Genomic DNA, 17,322 nt, shown 5'->3' with positions numbered 1-17,322 from the left:
CAGGGTTTGTTTATACTGGGGATTGACACTCGGCCACTGAGCCACATCCACAACCCTATTTTGTTTTTTATTTAGAGACAGGGTCTCACTGAGTTGCTTAGTGCCTCGCCACCACTGAGACTGGCTTTGAACTTGTGATCCTCCTGCCTTAGCCTCCTGACCCACTGGGATTACAGGGGTGCACCACTGCTCCTGACTTCCTTATGCTTTTTGATATTGCTAAAGACAGCATGGTCCTTTAGAAAATTTGGTTTTACTCAGTTTTCCTATCTCCTACTTCTCCTGCTCTCTGGTAATGGTTGTAGTTATGAATATTTTAATTAAAATGCTTTGTGCACCTTCACATTTATACATAATAAAGGATTATTCATTCCGTAGTGATCTTAGAGATAACCTAATCTAATCCCCTTCATTTTTTAAAAATATTTTTTTAGTTGTCCATGGACCTTTATTTTATTTATTGATATGTGGTGCTGAGAATCCAACCTAGTGCCTCACACATGCTAGGCAAGCGCTCTGCCACTGAGCCACAACCCCAGCCCCCTTTCATTCTAATAGATGATGAAACTGAAGCCCTAAACCCACAGTTCACATAGCAAGAGCTCTTTCCTTTAGTGAAGGCATTGTAAATGCATTTATTAATCAATCTGTAAATTTCTGTTGGATGCAGTGGCATGCACCTATAATCCCAGCAACTCCAGAGGAAGATTCCAAGTTTGAGGGCAGCCTCAGCAACTTAAGACTTTCAGCAACTTAGTGAGAGACTGTCTCAAAAATTAAAAAGGGCTGGGGATGTAACTCAGTGTAGAATGCCCCATGTCCCTGGGTTCAATCCCCAGTACTGACAAAAGAAAAAAAGAAAAAAGCCTCTGTAAATTTCTAAGGTGTAGTCTGATGTGAAGATATAATTCAGTGGAGGAAGCAGCATCATTTAGAACTGCAAGGTAAATATTTTGAGGTTTGCAGTCCATATGGTGACGCTTGCAACTACTTGATGCTGCCATTATTGCACAAAAGAGCCCCAGATATTGTAGAAACAAATGGGGAGGATTGTGTTCCAGTAACATTTTGGATCCTGAAATTTGATTTTCACATGATTTGTGTGTGCCATGCATCTTCTTTTAATTTTTTTCTTAAGGACTTTAAAATGTAAAAATCTTGTACAAAAACAAATGGTGGGTCAAATTGGGTCATATTTACTAACTCCTGATGAATAGCAACATTTTCCAAACTCCGACATTCACCTCTAACCTTTGTCATATCCATGTATGACTTGTCTTACTGTTTGCCCATTGTTATTGCCTAGATCAACTCTCTTCAAAAATAAAACAAAAGCCCTTAGTCTACACAACAGTATCTTTGAAATTATGGGTTTGAGGTTGTTATTTATATTTTTGTCTAAAGCATATTAGAATATATATGTAACTATTATAACTAAGATTTATATTATTATTGCATCTCAAATCCAGTTCTAGTCCCATTCTAGTCCCACTGGAGGGATATAGGCCATACTTTGGGAAACACTGAAGTGGTAGAAAGAATGCGACATTAGCAGCCATGAAGACAAAGATCTAGAAGACACTTAATGTCTTTTAGCTTCAGATTCTGGGTCTTAAAATGAGGGAAATTGGGGCTGGGCCTGTAGCTCAGAGGTAGAGCACTTGCCTAGCATGCATGAAGCACTGGGTTTGATCCTCAGCACCACGTAAAAATAAAACAAAGGTATTGTGTCTACTCACACCTAAAAAATAAATGTTTAAAAAAATCCTTGTTAAAAGTTATCAAATGGCATTCCTCATTAAAATAAAATACTTTTTAAACAATGAGGGGAATTGACAGTGGAAGTCACTTCCAACACTGAAATTCTTTAATAATATCAAATATAAAGACTTCCTTCCAACTGTCCACCATGCTTGCATTGAATTGTGTTTGAATTTCAGTATCTGTGTTATAAGTCAAAATAACTGTATTATGCTATTTAGTGGCTTTTCAATCTGTTTGAACTTCTATAATAAAATGCCATAAACAATAGAAATTTATTTCTCATGGTTGGGATGTCTAAGTATCAGGCAAATTCAGCAGATTCCGTGCCCATTTCCTGGACCACAAATAGTCATCTTCTCTCTGTGTCCTCATGTACAGAAAGGGCAACGGTGCTCTCTGGAGTCTCATATAGGGGCATCAATCCTATTCCTGAGGACTATCCTCATGCCCTAATCACCTCCCAGAGGTCCATTTCCAACTGGGGACCATCATACTGGGGATTACCTTTCCACATAGGCATTTGATGGGGGATACAAACTTCAATCTATAGCAGTGTGTCTATACTGGGTTTTTACACTATAGCCTGTGTGAAGAGGCAGCATCCATGCTTTAAACACAGAAATTGGAGTCAAACTTAATAATCTATCTTCAATCTTTCTACTAGGGTGTGACCTACCCAGCCTGCCATGGGATGTGGAGCAAGTGGGCACCACCTTTGGAGAGAAGTCGGCTGGCCACTACTTCCTTTTGTGGTAAGGATCTTAGAATCTCAGCACGTTTCATTTAGAAATGCTTTTTGACTCCAAGTAACTGAAACCCTGCTAAGACCTTAAATAGGCTCTACTCTTTTCACCAAGAGAATTCCAAAGGCGAGTGGTTGCTGGTGTTGGTTCTGGGGCTCAAATGATCCATCAAGTCATAGACAGATTCTGGCTTCTGCTCTGCAGTCCTTAGAGTGATCATTTTTTTATTCTCAGGCTTGCTCCATGTGTCGCTTTCATCAGGAAGTCAAAACCTTTTGCAAACCTCCCTACCCTACTTTTGCTCAGGTGTCATGCTTTCCTATGTGCAGAGAGGGTTAGGAAAGCAAGAGTCTAGTTTTCCCACCTTTACAGTAGAGAAGGAGAAGAAAGACGGTGTTAGAAGTGGTTGTTGAACTAGCCAACAAATGACATTTGCCAAGGATGAAAATAGAAGAGATGGGATAATTAAGCCTCCCACTTTTCTTCTTTTTACATTGAAACTAAAGCCCAAGACTTGCTCCCTGTCACACAGATGCTCCATTGAGGAGGTGGAATGAGACTACCTGACTCTAGGTATGGAACTTTCCTTACTTCACACTACTACCACGTATGGGTTTCACAGAGGTATTTAAATTACTTGTTGCCATTATATTCCTGATATAAATGAAGTGGACCTCATTCATCTTACCTCAGCATAGACTAGTGGCCCCAAGTCATGATAGGACTTTAATTCCTGGGGCTCCAAACCTCACCTTGCTAAGTCTGCCTTACTCTAAGCCACCCCTTTGGGATTGACCCTTCTGGTATCACTGGGAGGACTCAGTGTTCTGAGGGGTTTTACCTAGGTATTGATCAACAGGAAATGGACAGCATATGCTGCTGCCATCAACACAGTTGTAAAGTGTATGTTTTTTGCCCCTTAGGGTGTAAAATTTGCTATATGGCCCAAGCGGTTAGGATTGGAACTTAGGTTGGTCTTATTTTTTTTTGTTTTGTTTTGTTTGCTTTCTTCCTCCCCCCACTCTTTTTTAAAATAACTATTATTTTTATTGATTCATTATAGTATAATCATTAAAATAAACACCATGAGAGGTGACAGTCTTTTTTAAAAAAAAAAAAACAATTTCTACTCGGTGTGGTGGTGCATACCTATAATCTCAGTGACTCAGAAGGCTGAGGCAGGAGGATCACAAATTTGAGGGCTGCCTGGGTAACTTAGCAAGATCCTCAGCAACTTAGGGAGACCCTGTCTCAAAATAAAAAACCAAAAGGAGGGCTAGGTTGTTGCTTAGTGGTAGAGCACTTGCCTAGCATGTGTGAGGCACTGGGTTTGGTTCTCGGCACTGTGTATGAATAAATAAATAAAGGCCCCATCGACAATTAAAAAAAAAGTCATTGGATTCATAAAAATAGAAAAGCATTCCCAATATATTTTTTTTTTTTAAAAAGGACTGGGTATGTAGCTCTGTGGTAAAGGGCTCCGTATTCAATCCCCAGTATAAACAAACCAACCAGTTTATGCCTATGAAAGAATCACTTACTGTAAGAAAAGTTGCTTTTACATACTATATTTGGAATACATTTTAGTCATATAATCATTTTAGGAACTTTTACTGTTAAATTCCTAGTTTTTATTCTAGGAAGATATGGTTCTAGTTTAGAGTGGGAAGATTTGGACATAGACTCCTAGTTGTTGCTCCAGCCTAAGTAGATCTCTCTGCTTTGTTGATATTCAGATTCCTTATGTAGGAATCAAAGTCCTTTTCCTCAAAGAGCTAGTATCATACAATCCCTGAGTTCTTATTTTACTGTCTTTGTCCATATGAGCCAATCTACTCTCAGCATGATTCCAAATACTAGTTTTATTTTTTTTCATAATTAAAGAATTTATTCTGGAAGCTGTTAACTCTTCCTCTTTAAACCTCCTTAGTATTTCCTAGCATAGTTTAGCTGGCTTCCTTAGCTGCTGTAAAGATAGTTTGGTGTGTGAGTAGCTGTTCTAATTGGTCTGTCTGGGCTGGGGTTGCAGCTCAGAGGTAAAGTACTTGCCTAGCATGTTTGAAGACCTGGGTTGATTCTCAGCATCTCAAAACAAACAAGCAAACAAACACAAACAAAAGAGCCCAAAGTGGTCAGTTTGTGGAGAGAAATTCCTGGAGGGGCTTCCTCAGTCCTCCTCTTGCTCCACCTCTCTTCTCTGATTTTTCAAGCTCAGATGCCTTCGTAAGACAAACTAACCTGCACTTCTTCCTCTTTATTTCTGTGAGTGTTTTCATTTATCACATCCTCACTCTTTATTTCCTTTAAAGAACAATATCAGTAAAGTGTTTGTTGGGAATTTGGTATGAACTATTCAACAATGTCCCTGTGTAGTGCCTCATTTGGAATTGCATGGACAGCTGTCTTACATCTTTAGCCTTTCTTATCTTTAGAAGCCATCTCTGGCCTCTTGTTTGTAGTTCAAGAACATCTCCACCCTACTACTGAACTTATACCACCCCTAGAGGAGTATAAGACTCCACCCCTGCTGACCTTGTGGATTATTGGAATCTTGACCTTGCTTTCTTTGGATGGTTGGTTTGTTAAGGTCTTTCATTTTGATTTTCCCAGCAAAATGAAAATGACTCGCAGCCACTCCCCATTCTTAGTATGTTTTTATGACCCTAATAGGGCTGATTTAAGAAATGGCCTGAATCTCAAGGAAAGTTATCTGATCAAAGTCACTGGCCTTATTACATTTCTCAGTTAAGGTGTGGCACTATTAAAGAACATCCGCAGGAACTGTCAGTAGAAGGAAACCCAGGGTTGGGGTTCATTAGTTTTTCATCAAAAGATTTTGGAGTGAGAAGAGAACTCTAGGAAACATCTAGTCACACTTCATTGTTTGACAGCTGAAAAAAACCGAAAATGAGGCTCAGTGAGGAAAATAAGATTGGAATCCTCATAGTAAATGGGGAAGAATTGGGGACTGTCCCCACCCCCAAGTCTGCTACTCCCCCTCCCCATGCCACTCAATGGTCTTTGGGGACCTTCTCTACAGTGAGCACACAAGGAAGCCAAGTGCATTCTGCGGCCAGGGTGGCCTGCAGGCGCCATATAAAGGCTGAGTGCTGTTAGGGAAATGCTCAAGGAGCTGACATTGGAGCCCTGTCTGAAAGGAAAGAGAAGAGTTGGATAGCCAGGGAAGAATGTCAAGTTGTAGTTTTCCCAATGACAGACTCCTCCTTACAATGAGGAATTATTGGACTTTTTTGGGTAGAGGCAAGACTGAATTATTACAGGTGAAGGTTTCAGAGTCCCACAGAAAAGCACTTACATCTGTGTGACCTCAGGCAATTTACTCCACCTTCCCTAGGCTTGTTTTCTCTTATTTTATTTATTTATTTTTATTTATTTATTTTATTTTATTTATTTATTTTCTCTTATCTTATTTGGGAATATTGGCACCCAAGTCATCAAGCTGAAGGGCTGAATAAAATCATGGGGACAGGGTACTCAGAAGAGTACTCAGCACACAGAAAGCACTCAATGCCTCATAGTTGCTCTTGGTTATTCCTGACCCTCCCTGTCCCAGGCATGCCTTGGTATCACCTACCCCCTCCCAGCATATCGGCCTGGGATAGAAGACCACCTTCTCCACACACACAGTCAGAGCAGCAGCCTTTTTCTGACATACATACTGAAGTGCTTTCCTTATCGGCTTGAAGAATTCTGAGGTTAAAAAAAAAGTGCAGTTATTCTGTACATGACAAAAGCCATAACAGTTGGCATTTGTGTAAGTATTTATTTATTTATTGTACTGCAGGGGATGGAACCCAGAGCCACTCTATCATTAAGCCACATCTTTTGCCCTTTTATTATTTATTTATTTTTTAATATTTATTTTTTAGCTTTAGTGGACACAATACCTTTATTTTATTTTTCTGTGGTGCTGAGGATCGAGCCCAGTGCCTTACGCATGCCAGGTGAGTGTGCTACTATTTGAGCATATCCCCAGCCCCAATTTTTTAAATTTTGAAACAGGGTCTTGCTAAAGTTGTTCAGGCTGGTCTTGAACTTGTGATTCTTTTGTGTCAACTTTCCCAGTTGCTGGGATTATAGGCATGTGCTACTGCATCTGGTTTATATAACCCTTTATTTAAAAAAAATTTATTTGTTTTTTTTAGTTACACATGACAATAGAATATATTTTGACATATCATACATACATACGTGGAGTATAACTTCCCATTCTATTAAAAAAAATTATTTCAGATGTTGATGGACCTTTATTTTATTTATTTATTTATATGTAAGTGCTGAGAATTGAACCCAGTGCTTCACACTTGCTAGACAAGCACTCTACCACTGAGCCACAACCCCAGCCCCTAACTTCCCATTCTTGTGGTTGTACATGATGTGGAGTTACACAAATATGAACACATATATGTTCATATATATATGAACATAGGAATGTTATGTAATTTATTGTACTGTCTTTCCCATTCCTGTCCCCTCCTGGTTTTCCCCCAATTCCCCTCCAAACCAGTGAACTTCCACTCCTCCCTCCTCTTGACCCCCATTGTGAGTCAGCATCCACATGTCAGAGAGAACATTCAGCCTTTGGTTTTTTTTTTTTTTTAAATATTTTTTTCTAGGTGTAGATGGACACAACACAATACCTTTATTTTTATGTGGTGCTGAGGATCGAACCCGGGTCCCGCCCGTGCTAGGCGAGCGCTCTACCACTGAGCCACAATCCCAGCCCAGCAACCTTTGGTTTTTTAGGATTGGTTTATTTCACTTAGCATGATAGTCTTCAGTTCCATTCATTTAATGCCATCATTTCATTCTTCTTTATGGCTGAGTAATATACAATTGTGTATATGTATCAGGTTTTTTTTTATCCATTCATTTGTTTAAGGGAATCTAGTTTTGTTCCTTAGTTTAGCTGTTGTGAATTGAGCTGCTATAAACATTGATGTGGCTGCATTACTATAGTATGATGATTTTAAGTCTTTTGGGTATAAACCATGGAGTCGGGATAACTGGGTCAAATGGTGGTTCCATTCCAAGTTTTCTGAGGAAAATCTATACTGCTTTCCAGTATGGGGAAATTTGTCAATGTATGAGTGAATCAACAATGTATGAGTGAATCTTTTCCCCTACATCCTTGCCAACATTTATTGTTACTTATATCCTTGATAATTGCCATTCTGACTGGAGTGAGATGACATCTCAGTGTAGTTTTGATTTGCATTTCTCTAATTGCTAGAGATGTTGAACATTTTTTTCATATATTTTTTGACCAGTTGTATTTATTTTTCTATGAAGTGTCTGTTCAATTCCTCTGCCTATTTATTGATTGGGTTATTTGTTTTTTCGGTGTTAAGTTTTTTAAGTTCTCTGTATATCCTGGAGATTAATGCTGTGTCTGAAGTGCAGGTGGTAAAATTTTTCTCCCATTTTTAGGCTGTTCTTCATGTTCTTGATTGTTTCCTTTGCTGTGAAGAAGCTTTTTAGTTTGATACATCCCATTTATTGATTCTTGATTTCACTTCTTGTACTTTAGGAGTCTTGTTGAGGAATTCAGTTCCTAAGCCAACACGATGGAGATTTGGGCCTACTTTTTCTTCAAGTAGGCACAGGGTCTTTGGTCTAATTCCTAGGTCCTTGATCCACTTTGAGTTTTGTGTAGAATGAGAGATAGGGGTCTAATTTCATCCTAGTACCTATGGATTTCCAGTTTTCCATTTGTTGAAGAGGCTATCTTTTCTTCAATGTATAATTATGGTGCCTTTGTTAAGTATGAGATAACTGCATTTTTGTGGGTTTGTCTCTGTGTCTTCTGTTCTATTCCATTGGTCTTCATGTCTGCCAATTCCATGCCATTTTTGTTACTATAGCTTTGTAGTATAATTTAAGGTCTGGTATTGTGATGCCTCCTGCTTCACTTTTCTCACTGAGGATTACTTTGGCTATTCTGGTCCTCTTATTTTTTCAAATGAATTTTATGTCTGCTTTCTCTATTTCTATGAAGAACATCATTGAATCATCGGAACCTTAATAGGAATTGCATTAAATCTGTATAGCACTTTTGGTAGTATGGCATTGTGACAATATTACTTTTGCCTATCTAAGAACATGGGAGGTTTTTCTATCTTTTAAGGTCTTCTTCAATTTCTTTCTTTAGTATTCTATAGTTCTTATTGTAAAGGTCTTTCTCCTCTCTTGTTAGATTGATTCCCCAATATTTTATTTTTTTCTAGGCTATTGTGAGTGGGATAGTTTTCCTTATTTCTCTTTCAGTTGTTTTATCATTGAGGTATAGGAACATAATTGATTTATGGGTGTTAATTTTATATCGTGCTCCTTTGCTGAATTCATTTATGAGTTCTACAAGTTTTCTGGTAGAGTTTTTGGGGTCTTCTAAACATAGATTCATGTCGTTGTCAAATAGAAATAGTTTGAGTTCTTCTTTTCCTATTTTTATCCCTTTGATATCTTTCTTTTGTCTAAGTGCTCTGGCTAGAGTTTCCAGGACTATGTTGAATCAAAGAGGACATCCCTGTTTTATTCCAGTTTTTTAGAGGGAATTCTTTCAGTTTTTGTCCATTTAGAATGATGTTGGACTTGAGTTTAGCTTATATAGTGTTTATGTAACCCTTTATAGCTTACAAAGCATCTCATATACATAGTTTAGTTTACCCTCAAATCAACCTCATAAGACAGATATTTCATTCCTATTTTATTTGTGAATGAATCTTTCAACTTCCTTGGGTATAGTATTAATGATTCCAGATTCCATGTTGGGCCTTTCTTAGAAAGTCAGGCCAGTTCAGAAAGATATGGTTTAATCCATTTCTCTGGAAGATCCCCCACTTCCCATTTCCTAAAAATCTTCTTTAGCATTGGATTCTGGAATGTGGAATTTCCTTACATGATGCTTATTTTTATGAAGCAAGAATTTCTCATCCAAGGCCCAGGGGGAGTTTCAGATAGTAATTTTTCAATTCAGTTAGTATTTGTTGGGAGTTTGCAGGGGTAGTGTTTTCTTTCCAGATGTCCTGTAGCTGTAGAAGACAGGTGCTCCACTTCACTGCCTGTAGCCCTTATTATCTTGTCTAGATATCTTATTATTTTACCTTACATAGGTAACTATTTACAAGGTTAAGTATTTACAAAGTAAGAAATGTAAAAGGACAAAATTACCACAATTTAAATATCTTTTTTTTTCTGGTACTGGGGATTGAATCTAGGGAGGCTTTACCTGTGAGCTATATTCCAAGTCCTTTTTATTTAGAGACAAGTCTTGCTAAATTTCCCAGGGTAGCCTCCATCTTGCAATTCTATCTCAGCCTTCCAAGTTGCTGGAATTACAGATGGACACCTGGCTAGCTTAAGGATCTTAATTGGCTTTATTTTTGATTGTAGAATCAGCAGCAGTTCATTTCAGAAGATAAAATGATTATTTCAAATGGCTTGAACAGAAGAGGTTGATTTTATGGACAGAAAAGGTCTGAAAAAAGCAGAAACAAAGAACAAAAAGCAGACTGATCATTTCAAAGTTACTTTCCTTGAAGGACAGCAGGGACAAATACATAGAACAATAAAAAATATCTGGCTAACATCAGGTTACCTTTTTTGTCTAAGTATTAAGACATGGAGAACTCCATTATGCCAATTAAACTGGCCTGTTTGGGATATTGGCTGTTCTCTCATTTCTCCTGGTTTCCTGAAAAGTCAGATAAGGGGCTGGGACTGTAGCTCGGTGGCAGACTGTTTACCTAGCACATGTGAGGCATAGGGTTTGATCCTCAGCACTTCATTAAAAACAAACGAATAAATAAATAAAATATAGGTAAACACCAAAAAAGAAAAGTTAGATAAATAGTTTAATTTTGGATTGGTGAAACTTTAGCATGAGTAACTTCATTTTGATTTTTAGTCTGGTCTGTTGGGGTCCAGTGCAAGAACCTCATCCAAAATAATGGCCTCCTATAATTTTTATTCCACAGAAATAAACTTTCAAAATGTATCTACTTGGGAAGTGAATGGAGACAAGAGCCTTCCTGCCATCCTGGAATTCAACTGTTTCTTTTTCTTTTTTTAAACATCAAGTCTATAAAAAAACATAATCCTTTTAATAGTTCAGTGTCTCTTATTTAAGGATGGAGGTGAGAATCCTCCCAGCTGTGAACTCTACAAGGCAGGTTCCATATGTTCTTTCGCTTACTATCTTCAGCACCCAATATTGTGCCTGTTTACATTTGAAAAATTTCTCTTAGATTTTTCTCATCTTCTGATTCCATTCTCTCATGTCCTTCCACTTTGTGGCACCTGAGAAATCTTGGTCTAATCCCTGGATGGTCCCTGGGTGAAGCTCAAGGGTATCCTGGTAGCCTTCCTTTCCTGGGAGTCCTGTTTTAGGCACACTGGGAGTTAGCCTGGCTCGTCCCACAGAGGCAGTCAGACCCAGGCTCAGTTTGATTTGTCCTGAGCTTTGTCACATGAAAATGGGTTGAGAAGGTTTGCATGGTGACTGGTCAATTTCCCTCCATCTTTTCTGATTCCAGGCTCCTATGCGGGTGCAGTGATTGCCATGCCTCTGGCTGGGGTATTGGTGCAGTACATTGGATGGGCCTCTGTCTTTTATATTTATGGTGAGTGGTTTGTCATTATGTGTTCACACCATGACTCATGAAGATGGCGCTTAATTCTAGAAGGGTTTGGCTAAGAGTTTATTATATGAAAATAGAGGTCACTAAGACCAATTTATTACATAAAAGGAACACTTATTTTTTGTGTTTAATTTAATACTTTTATTAAACTTGTTTTTTTTAACTAGTAGAACATTATTTTTCTTTAAATGCCTGTAAACAACAACAGGAAAATATAACAAAATAATTTCTCTTAGCTGAGAAATTCTTATTGTAATTTTGGAATATTTTAAAAATTGAAAAATTGAGAGAAGGAAGACAATTAGACTATATCATCAAGCCTTCTGTTTTTTAACTGCAGGTATGCTTGGAATTATCTGGTACATGTTCTGGCTGTTGCAGGCCTATGAGTGCCCTGCAGCTCACCCCACAATATCCAATGAGGAGAAGACATATATAGAGACAAGCATTGGAGAAGGTGCCAACTTGGCCAGTCTAAATGTAAGTCTAAATGGAAAGATAAAGTCTTGCCTCTTTCATATGGCTATTTCTCTTAGTAATTGTGTCATACTCTTAAAAAAATAAGATGCCAATATTTTCATGAAAAATCTCATAATATTTTCACTCTTTAGAAATTTAATACACCATGGAAAAGATTTTTCACATCATTGCCGGTTTATGCAATCATTGTGGCAAATTTTTGTAGAAGCTGGACCTTTTATCTACTCTTAATAAGTCAGCCTGCTTATTTTGAAGAGGTCTTTGGATTTGCAATAAGTAAGGTAAACACACATATGCTTCAAATATTCTTGAACTTTAACTCCCTTGATTCTGAGAATATATTTGTATGATAAAATAATTAAATTGCTGATTATAACTCATAACTGGTCTGTGACATCTAATAACTTAGAGGTCAGACAAGTTATATATTCAGGGCATGGTATATTGGATATTTAATTTTTTCTTAGGATCAGAGCTGTATTAAGCTGCTTGTAAAAATTTTATTTGTACCTAATTTCAAGGCGTTTTTGAAGTTAACTCAATGTATTTTAAGGATAAAAAGATGTGCTTTCTTTTCTCCCTATAAACTACTCCATAGAAAGAACCTTAAAAGTTCATTTTCAGATGCTCTTCTCTCCATAGTGCTGGCAGTAGCAGTAATAACAATTGCTTGGGATGGTTTAGAAAGAATGTCCTTCAGTGTCCCCAGCCACTTTCATTAGGCTGTTTACAGGGAGGGAAGATTTTGATGGTGAAACAAACTATCATCATAAAAGAAAAAAATCTTCTTCCTACAGGGAAGAAGCAAGAGCCTAGCAGAGGTCTATGTCTGCATAGCTATGGGTACTATGGAAGAACTAGTAGAGTCACCAAATGGTGGCTGCCACCAGTGAGCACTTACTCTGTGCCAAGTGGTCTGCCTTTTAAGTACCGATCCCTGTGCTGGCTGCTGGGGCCTCTGTGATGAATAAGAGTCATCATCATGTTCAAAATCATTCACTTGTTCGTTGTGTTTATTCTGACATTCAGACCATCCTGGATCCCACATTAAATGACTAAATTTGGTGGAGGCTGTGGGGCAGTGGAATGAGGGGGAGCAGGAAATGACAGATGCATCTCTTAGAAGAAATGTGCTTTTTCCTTCCAGGTGGGTCTCTTGTCGGCAGTCCCACACATGGTGATGACAATCGTTGTGCCTATTGGAGGGCAATTGGCTGATTATTTAAGAAGCAGGAAAATTTTGACCACAACTGCTGTCAGAAAGATCATGAACTGTGGAGGTACTGTAGAAGTTGGTAGATATTTTGAGGACAAACCCATAGATTTTTATGTGAAAGCAGAGGAAAGAAGAGAAATTCAAGATGATTCTCAAGTTTCTGCATTGGGCTTTTGGTATCCATTTGTTGAACAGTGCCCATCCACCTCACATATGCAATTGCATTTCGTCTCCCAGTATGCTACAAGGTTATATTATTATCTCCATTTTTTTTTCCAGTGAGGAATTGAAGAGGTGAAGTAACTTGTCCAGGATTACACAATCAGTGATTCTGAGGTGGAACTGAATGCCAATCTCATCTGACTTTTATAATCTGGGTCCTAAACACGAATATTAGTAGACTAATTTAGAGAAGGAAAACAAAGAACCTATTGGTGGTGGTTGCTTCATTTTTCATAGGAGTAAAAAAGTAGGGGAACTGAGACGTGGTTTGGGTATGTTGCCTTTGATGTAACTGTAGGTCAGTGGTGTGGAGATGTCTAGCATCAGCAGTCTCCAGAATGAAGCATCGCTGATTGTCTCCCCGTTTCCAGGGCACTTCACATATTGCAAATGGTATTTATTTGTCTGCTGTGGGCTGACTTTTTTTTTTATGAGAAGAAATTTCTTCATAATTTTCTCATCCATTTTTATTGTGCTGGACTCACTTATTTTGAATGAAAGGAACAGAAAGTACTTTTGTCCTGCTGTGTTTTTATGCAAATATCTAAGATTTGGTGAAGAATTTTGCTTTCTCTGTTACAAGCAGTCAGGCCCTGATTTTTATTTCAGATATTTATCTACTACAGCTTTCTGGCCATTTCTGGCAATAAATATTAATATTGTTGTGTGATTTTAATTTTATTTTTTTGTGCTATTGGGGATTGAACTCAGGGCTTCACACTTGCTAGGCAAGCACTCTATCCCTGAGGTACACTCCTCCCCCTATTTAAAAAAAAATATTTTGAGACAGGATCTTGCTAAATTGTCTGGGCTGGCCTTGAATTCATAGTCCTCCTGCCTTAGCCACCTGAACAACCGTGATCACAAATGTACAGCACTATGTCCATTTTGTCATGTTATTTTTATGTGGGAGGCCATAACCTATGTAGTCAAACAAAGAATCAGTAAAAGCATGTAGAAGAGTTTTAGTATTTAGAAAGAGTATGTACAACTACTCATGAAGTGACTAATAACATTCTGCATCCCAGGAACATCACCGGAACCATTTGGTGTTCAATGTGCACCAAGATAATGTTATCAAGTTCACAGACTATCCCATCTGGGTAATAGCATTGTGCTAGAATGTATGGAGCAAAACCTAGGCCCATGGAAATATGGATTCATTCTTATTTGATAAATTAATAACCTCTAGCTGACATGAAAATGACACTCCCCCCCCCAATGTTTCCATTTGCAGGTTTTGGCATGGAGGCAACCTTGCTCCTGGTGGTTGGCTTTTCCCACACCAAAGGGGTGGCTATCTCCTTTCTGGTGCTTGCTGTAGGATTTAGTGGCTTTGCCATTTCAGGTAAAGTATCCTTAGTGTGTCTGAATCTTGTCTTAGGAGGAAGGAAAGACAGGCCATTGTAGCCCCCTCCTTCAGTAGCCAGGCCACTCTGAGGAACAGGGCCACTTCACTGCCTAGAGAGTCTGTCTAATGGGAGACATTATAAGATGACTGGGATGGACTTAGACATCCATTTAAGCTGGGGTTGTCCCTACTTACTCTGCCCTGGAAAAAGTCACAAATGCAGGTGACTTCCTTGAGGCACAAGCAGAGACCTACTTTTTTTTTTTTTTTTTTAAGGAAGCTTCCTTAGATTTTAGAAAATGAAGGCTCCATTTTCTAAATGGAAGTCTGGGGAGGGAAGGGGACTTTCAGGACAGGTGGAGCAGGTAGGAATAGTAATGATGATATGAGCTGACCTTGATGAATCATATTCAAAACTCTTCATGTGTATTAAGCCCTATCATTCCCACAACTACCCTAGGGGTATCAGTGCTATTAGGATCCCCATTTTACAGGGGCAGAAATCAATCTACTGTAAGTGAGAAGCCAGTGTGCAACCATGTCATATCTAATAGACTTCAGAAGCTCCCCGTGCAAAACTGGATGGGAAAGCAAAATTTAGTTGTTTGTCTAATTTTTAAATATTGCAATAAAAATTGTACCAAAAATTTCATATAATTGCATCTATCTCACAGCATTGTGAAGCAAGTAGTGGTATCAATATTTTACTGATTTTTCATTATTTTACTGATATTTAACAAAAACTCGGAAAAACTGGGAACTTTTCTAATGCCATATGGTTGGTGAAAAAAGGACAGAAACACAGTTAGTTATACCTGTCATCTGTCTATATTTTTCTCATTATCTCAGCCTACCTTTAATATCAAATAGAGTGGTAATGTGCTAGAACAAAAGAAGATGGAACTTTTGGTCTAAACTACTCTAAAATAGGGGCTTGAGATATCTATGAAATGTAAATAGAGCTAATGAATAAACTGGGAAGAAATGTCTACTTTCAAAGTAGCTTGTATCTAGGAATTTGGGTTTGGACCTGGGTGTGAGACCATCCTTAACTACTTATCACTTTAAAAGAAAAATTTGCTAAATTATTTAAGTTCTCATCCAGAGATTGGAGAGAGACAACCACAACTTCATGGGATTGTTGGGAGGATGGATGGAGATCTTTGATGCATTCCCCCACACTTTCTACTAGGTAGGCACTGCTCTCAGCAGTGGAGTGATACAGTGAACAAATCAAACATTCTGCCCTCAGAAAGTTAACATTCAAGTGGAAATAAGGTATTTGAAGCCCTTAGCACAGCATCAGGGGCAGAACAAAATTTTAAGTATTCACTGTTGCTATTGCTATATTATTATGCACACTAACCCTTGCTTACCAAACTTTAGAAACTACCCTAAGATCTTGCAGAATTCAGATGCTGATTTGGTAGGTCCAGAGTGGGGCCTGAGGTCTGTATTTCTAACAAGCCACAGTGTGGCTGATAGCATCCTCTGAGTAGCCAGGATAGAGCAGTCATGACTTTCTTCCAGTAGGATGTTGAGGGACACCTTCCCTTGATAACTCTGTGATGCAAAAGAGATTCATATCCTGTCTTCAGAGATATTGAAACGTTCAGGTTCATATTACTTCCTTTCCTTTGGATTGCCAATTAAGTCACAATCAGAAGGTGAGAAACCCAATGCCCCCAATCACAGCTGCTGCCATTTTTTTTAAAAAAACACTTCATGCTTGCCACTTTTTCTTTCCTCCTTCTTCTTTTTGTTTTGTTGGGGGAGGGGGTGCTAGGTATTGAACCCAGGGATGCTTAATCACAGAGCCACATCCCCAGCCCTTTTTATTTTGAGACAAGTTCTCATTAAGTTGCCTAGGGCCTTGCTAAATTGCTGAGGCTGGCCTTGAACTTGCAATCCTCCTTCCTCAGTCTCCCTAGTTGCTGGGATTATGGCATGCTTGCCACTTTTAAAGCACGAGCTCTCATTTAATCCCCATCACAACCTTATGATAAGGAAATTGCTATGTCCATTTTACTGATGAGGATATTGAAGCTCAGAAAGGTAATTTAATTTACCTAAATATGTTGAGTAGCTTAACTTAAAATAAAGGTCTATCTGATTCAACAATGACACTGTGGGAGTGACTGTATCCATGAGGGTGATAGTTCCTAAGGATCTGCTGTCTGCAAAATTTGCAAGGAATAGATAAGGATTCTGGGGAAGACTGGCACAATTCGGGAGCTGATTATACACAAGACAATCTTAATACGTGAGGCTAGAAAGATGCTAAGCCCGAGTGACAGCCACTTTGGGAGATGTTCTGTGTAGAAAATACAGACTCTCCCAATTTCTCATTTGCTACAAAAATCTATCAATATCTCAGTTTCTTGATGATTGCCCCCACACCCAGAACACTAGGATTGTGGAGCAATCATCAAGAAACTGAGATATTGTCACATTATCTTTAGCTGAACACAGATGCCTAGGCTTTGTATCAGAATATAATACTAGACAATCATTAATTGCTTTTTATCTCTGGGTTCTTTTCTAATAAAGTATTTATCACATTCAAATGAACTGTAAGATTAATTAATCTTGCAGCTGTTTTATATTCTGACTTGCTGGCACTTTGATCTGAAAGAGAAGGTATGTTTATTACAGAAATGGTTTTCTCAAAAATGTTCCATGAATGGAGGTAGGAAAAAAGCAGCCAAACAATATGCAAGATTAGGAAAAAAAAATGTTTGTTTTAAATCCTATTTCCAGGTTCTTTGTACAGAAAGAGAATTAAAAAACAAACAAACAAGGGAAACAAAGATATGAATAAACAAAATTACAACCCCTTGCTGTAATTTCAGTAACTGAAATTAGTTATTAATTAAACAAATACTT

At 38.2% G+C, this 17,322-nt stretch overlaps 1 protein-coding gene across 1 annotated transcript in view; it reads left to right on the top strand.

Annotated features, from left to right (window-relative positions):
• Slc17a8 (solute carrier family 17 member 8) overlaps positions 1-17,322 on the top strand; it is a 48,678-nt gene that overhangs the window by 25,926 nt on the left and 5,430 nt on the right. Inside the window, exons 5-10 of the mRNA XM_048803263.1 lie at positions 2,429-2,516; positions 11,063-11,149; positions 11,508-11,647; positions 11,779-11,928; positions 12,795-12,927; positions 14,323-14,433. Coding sequence (XP_048659220.1) covers positions 2,429-2,516; positions 11,063-11,149; positions 11,508-11,647; positions 11,779-11,928; positions 12,795-12,927; positions 14,323-14,433 — 709 coding nt within the window. The remainder of the gene's footprint in view (positions 1-2,428; positions 2,517-11,062; positions 11,150-11,507; positions 11,648-11,778; positions 11,929-12,794; positions 12,928-14,322; positions 14,434-17,322) is intronic.

Source organism: Marmota marmota, unplaced genomic scaffold (genome assembly GCF_001458135.2).
Source record: "Marmota marmota marmota unplaced genomic scaffold, marMar, whole genome shotgun sequence".
NCBI classification, from domain to species: domain Eukaryota; kingdom Metazoa; phylum Chordata; class Mammalia; order Rodentia; family Sciuridae; genus Marmota; species Marmota marmota.
Note: the sequence above shows the minus strand (reverse complement) of the source record. Positions and strands in the feature narration are given on the sequence as shown.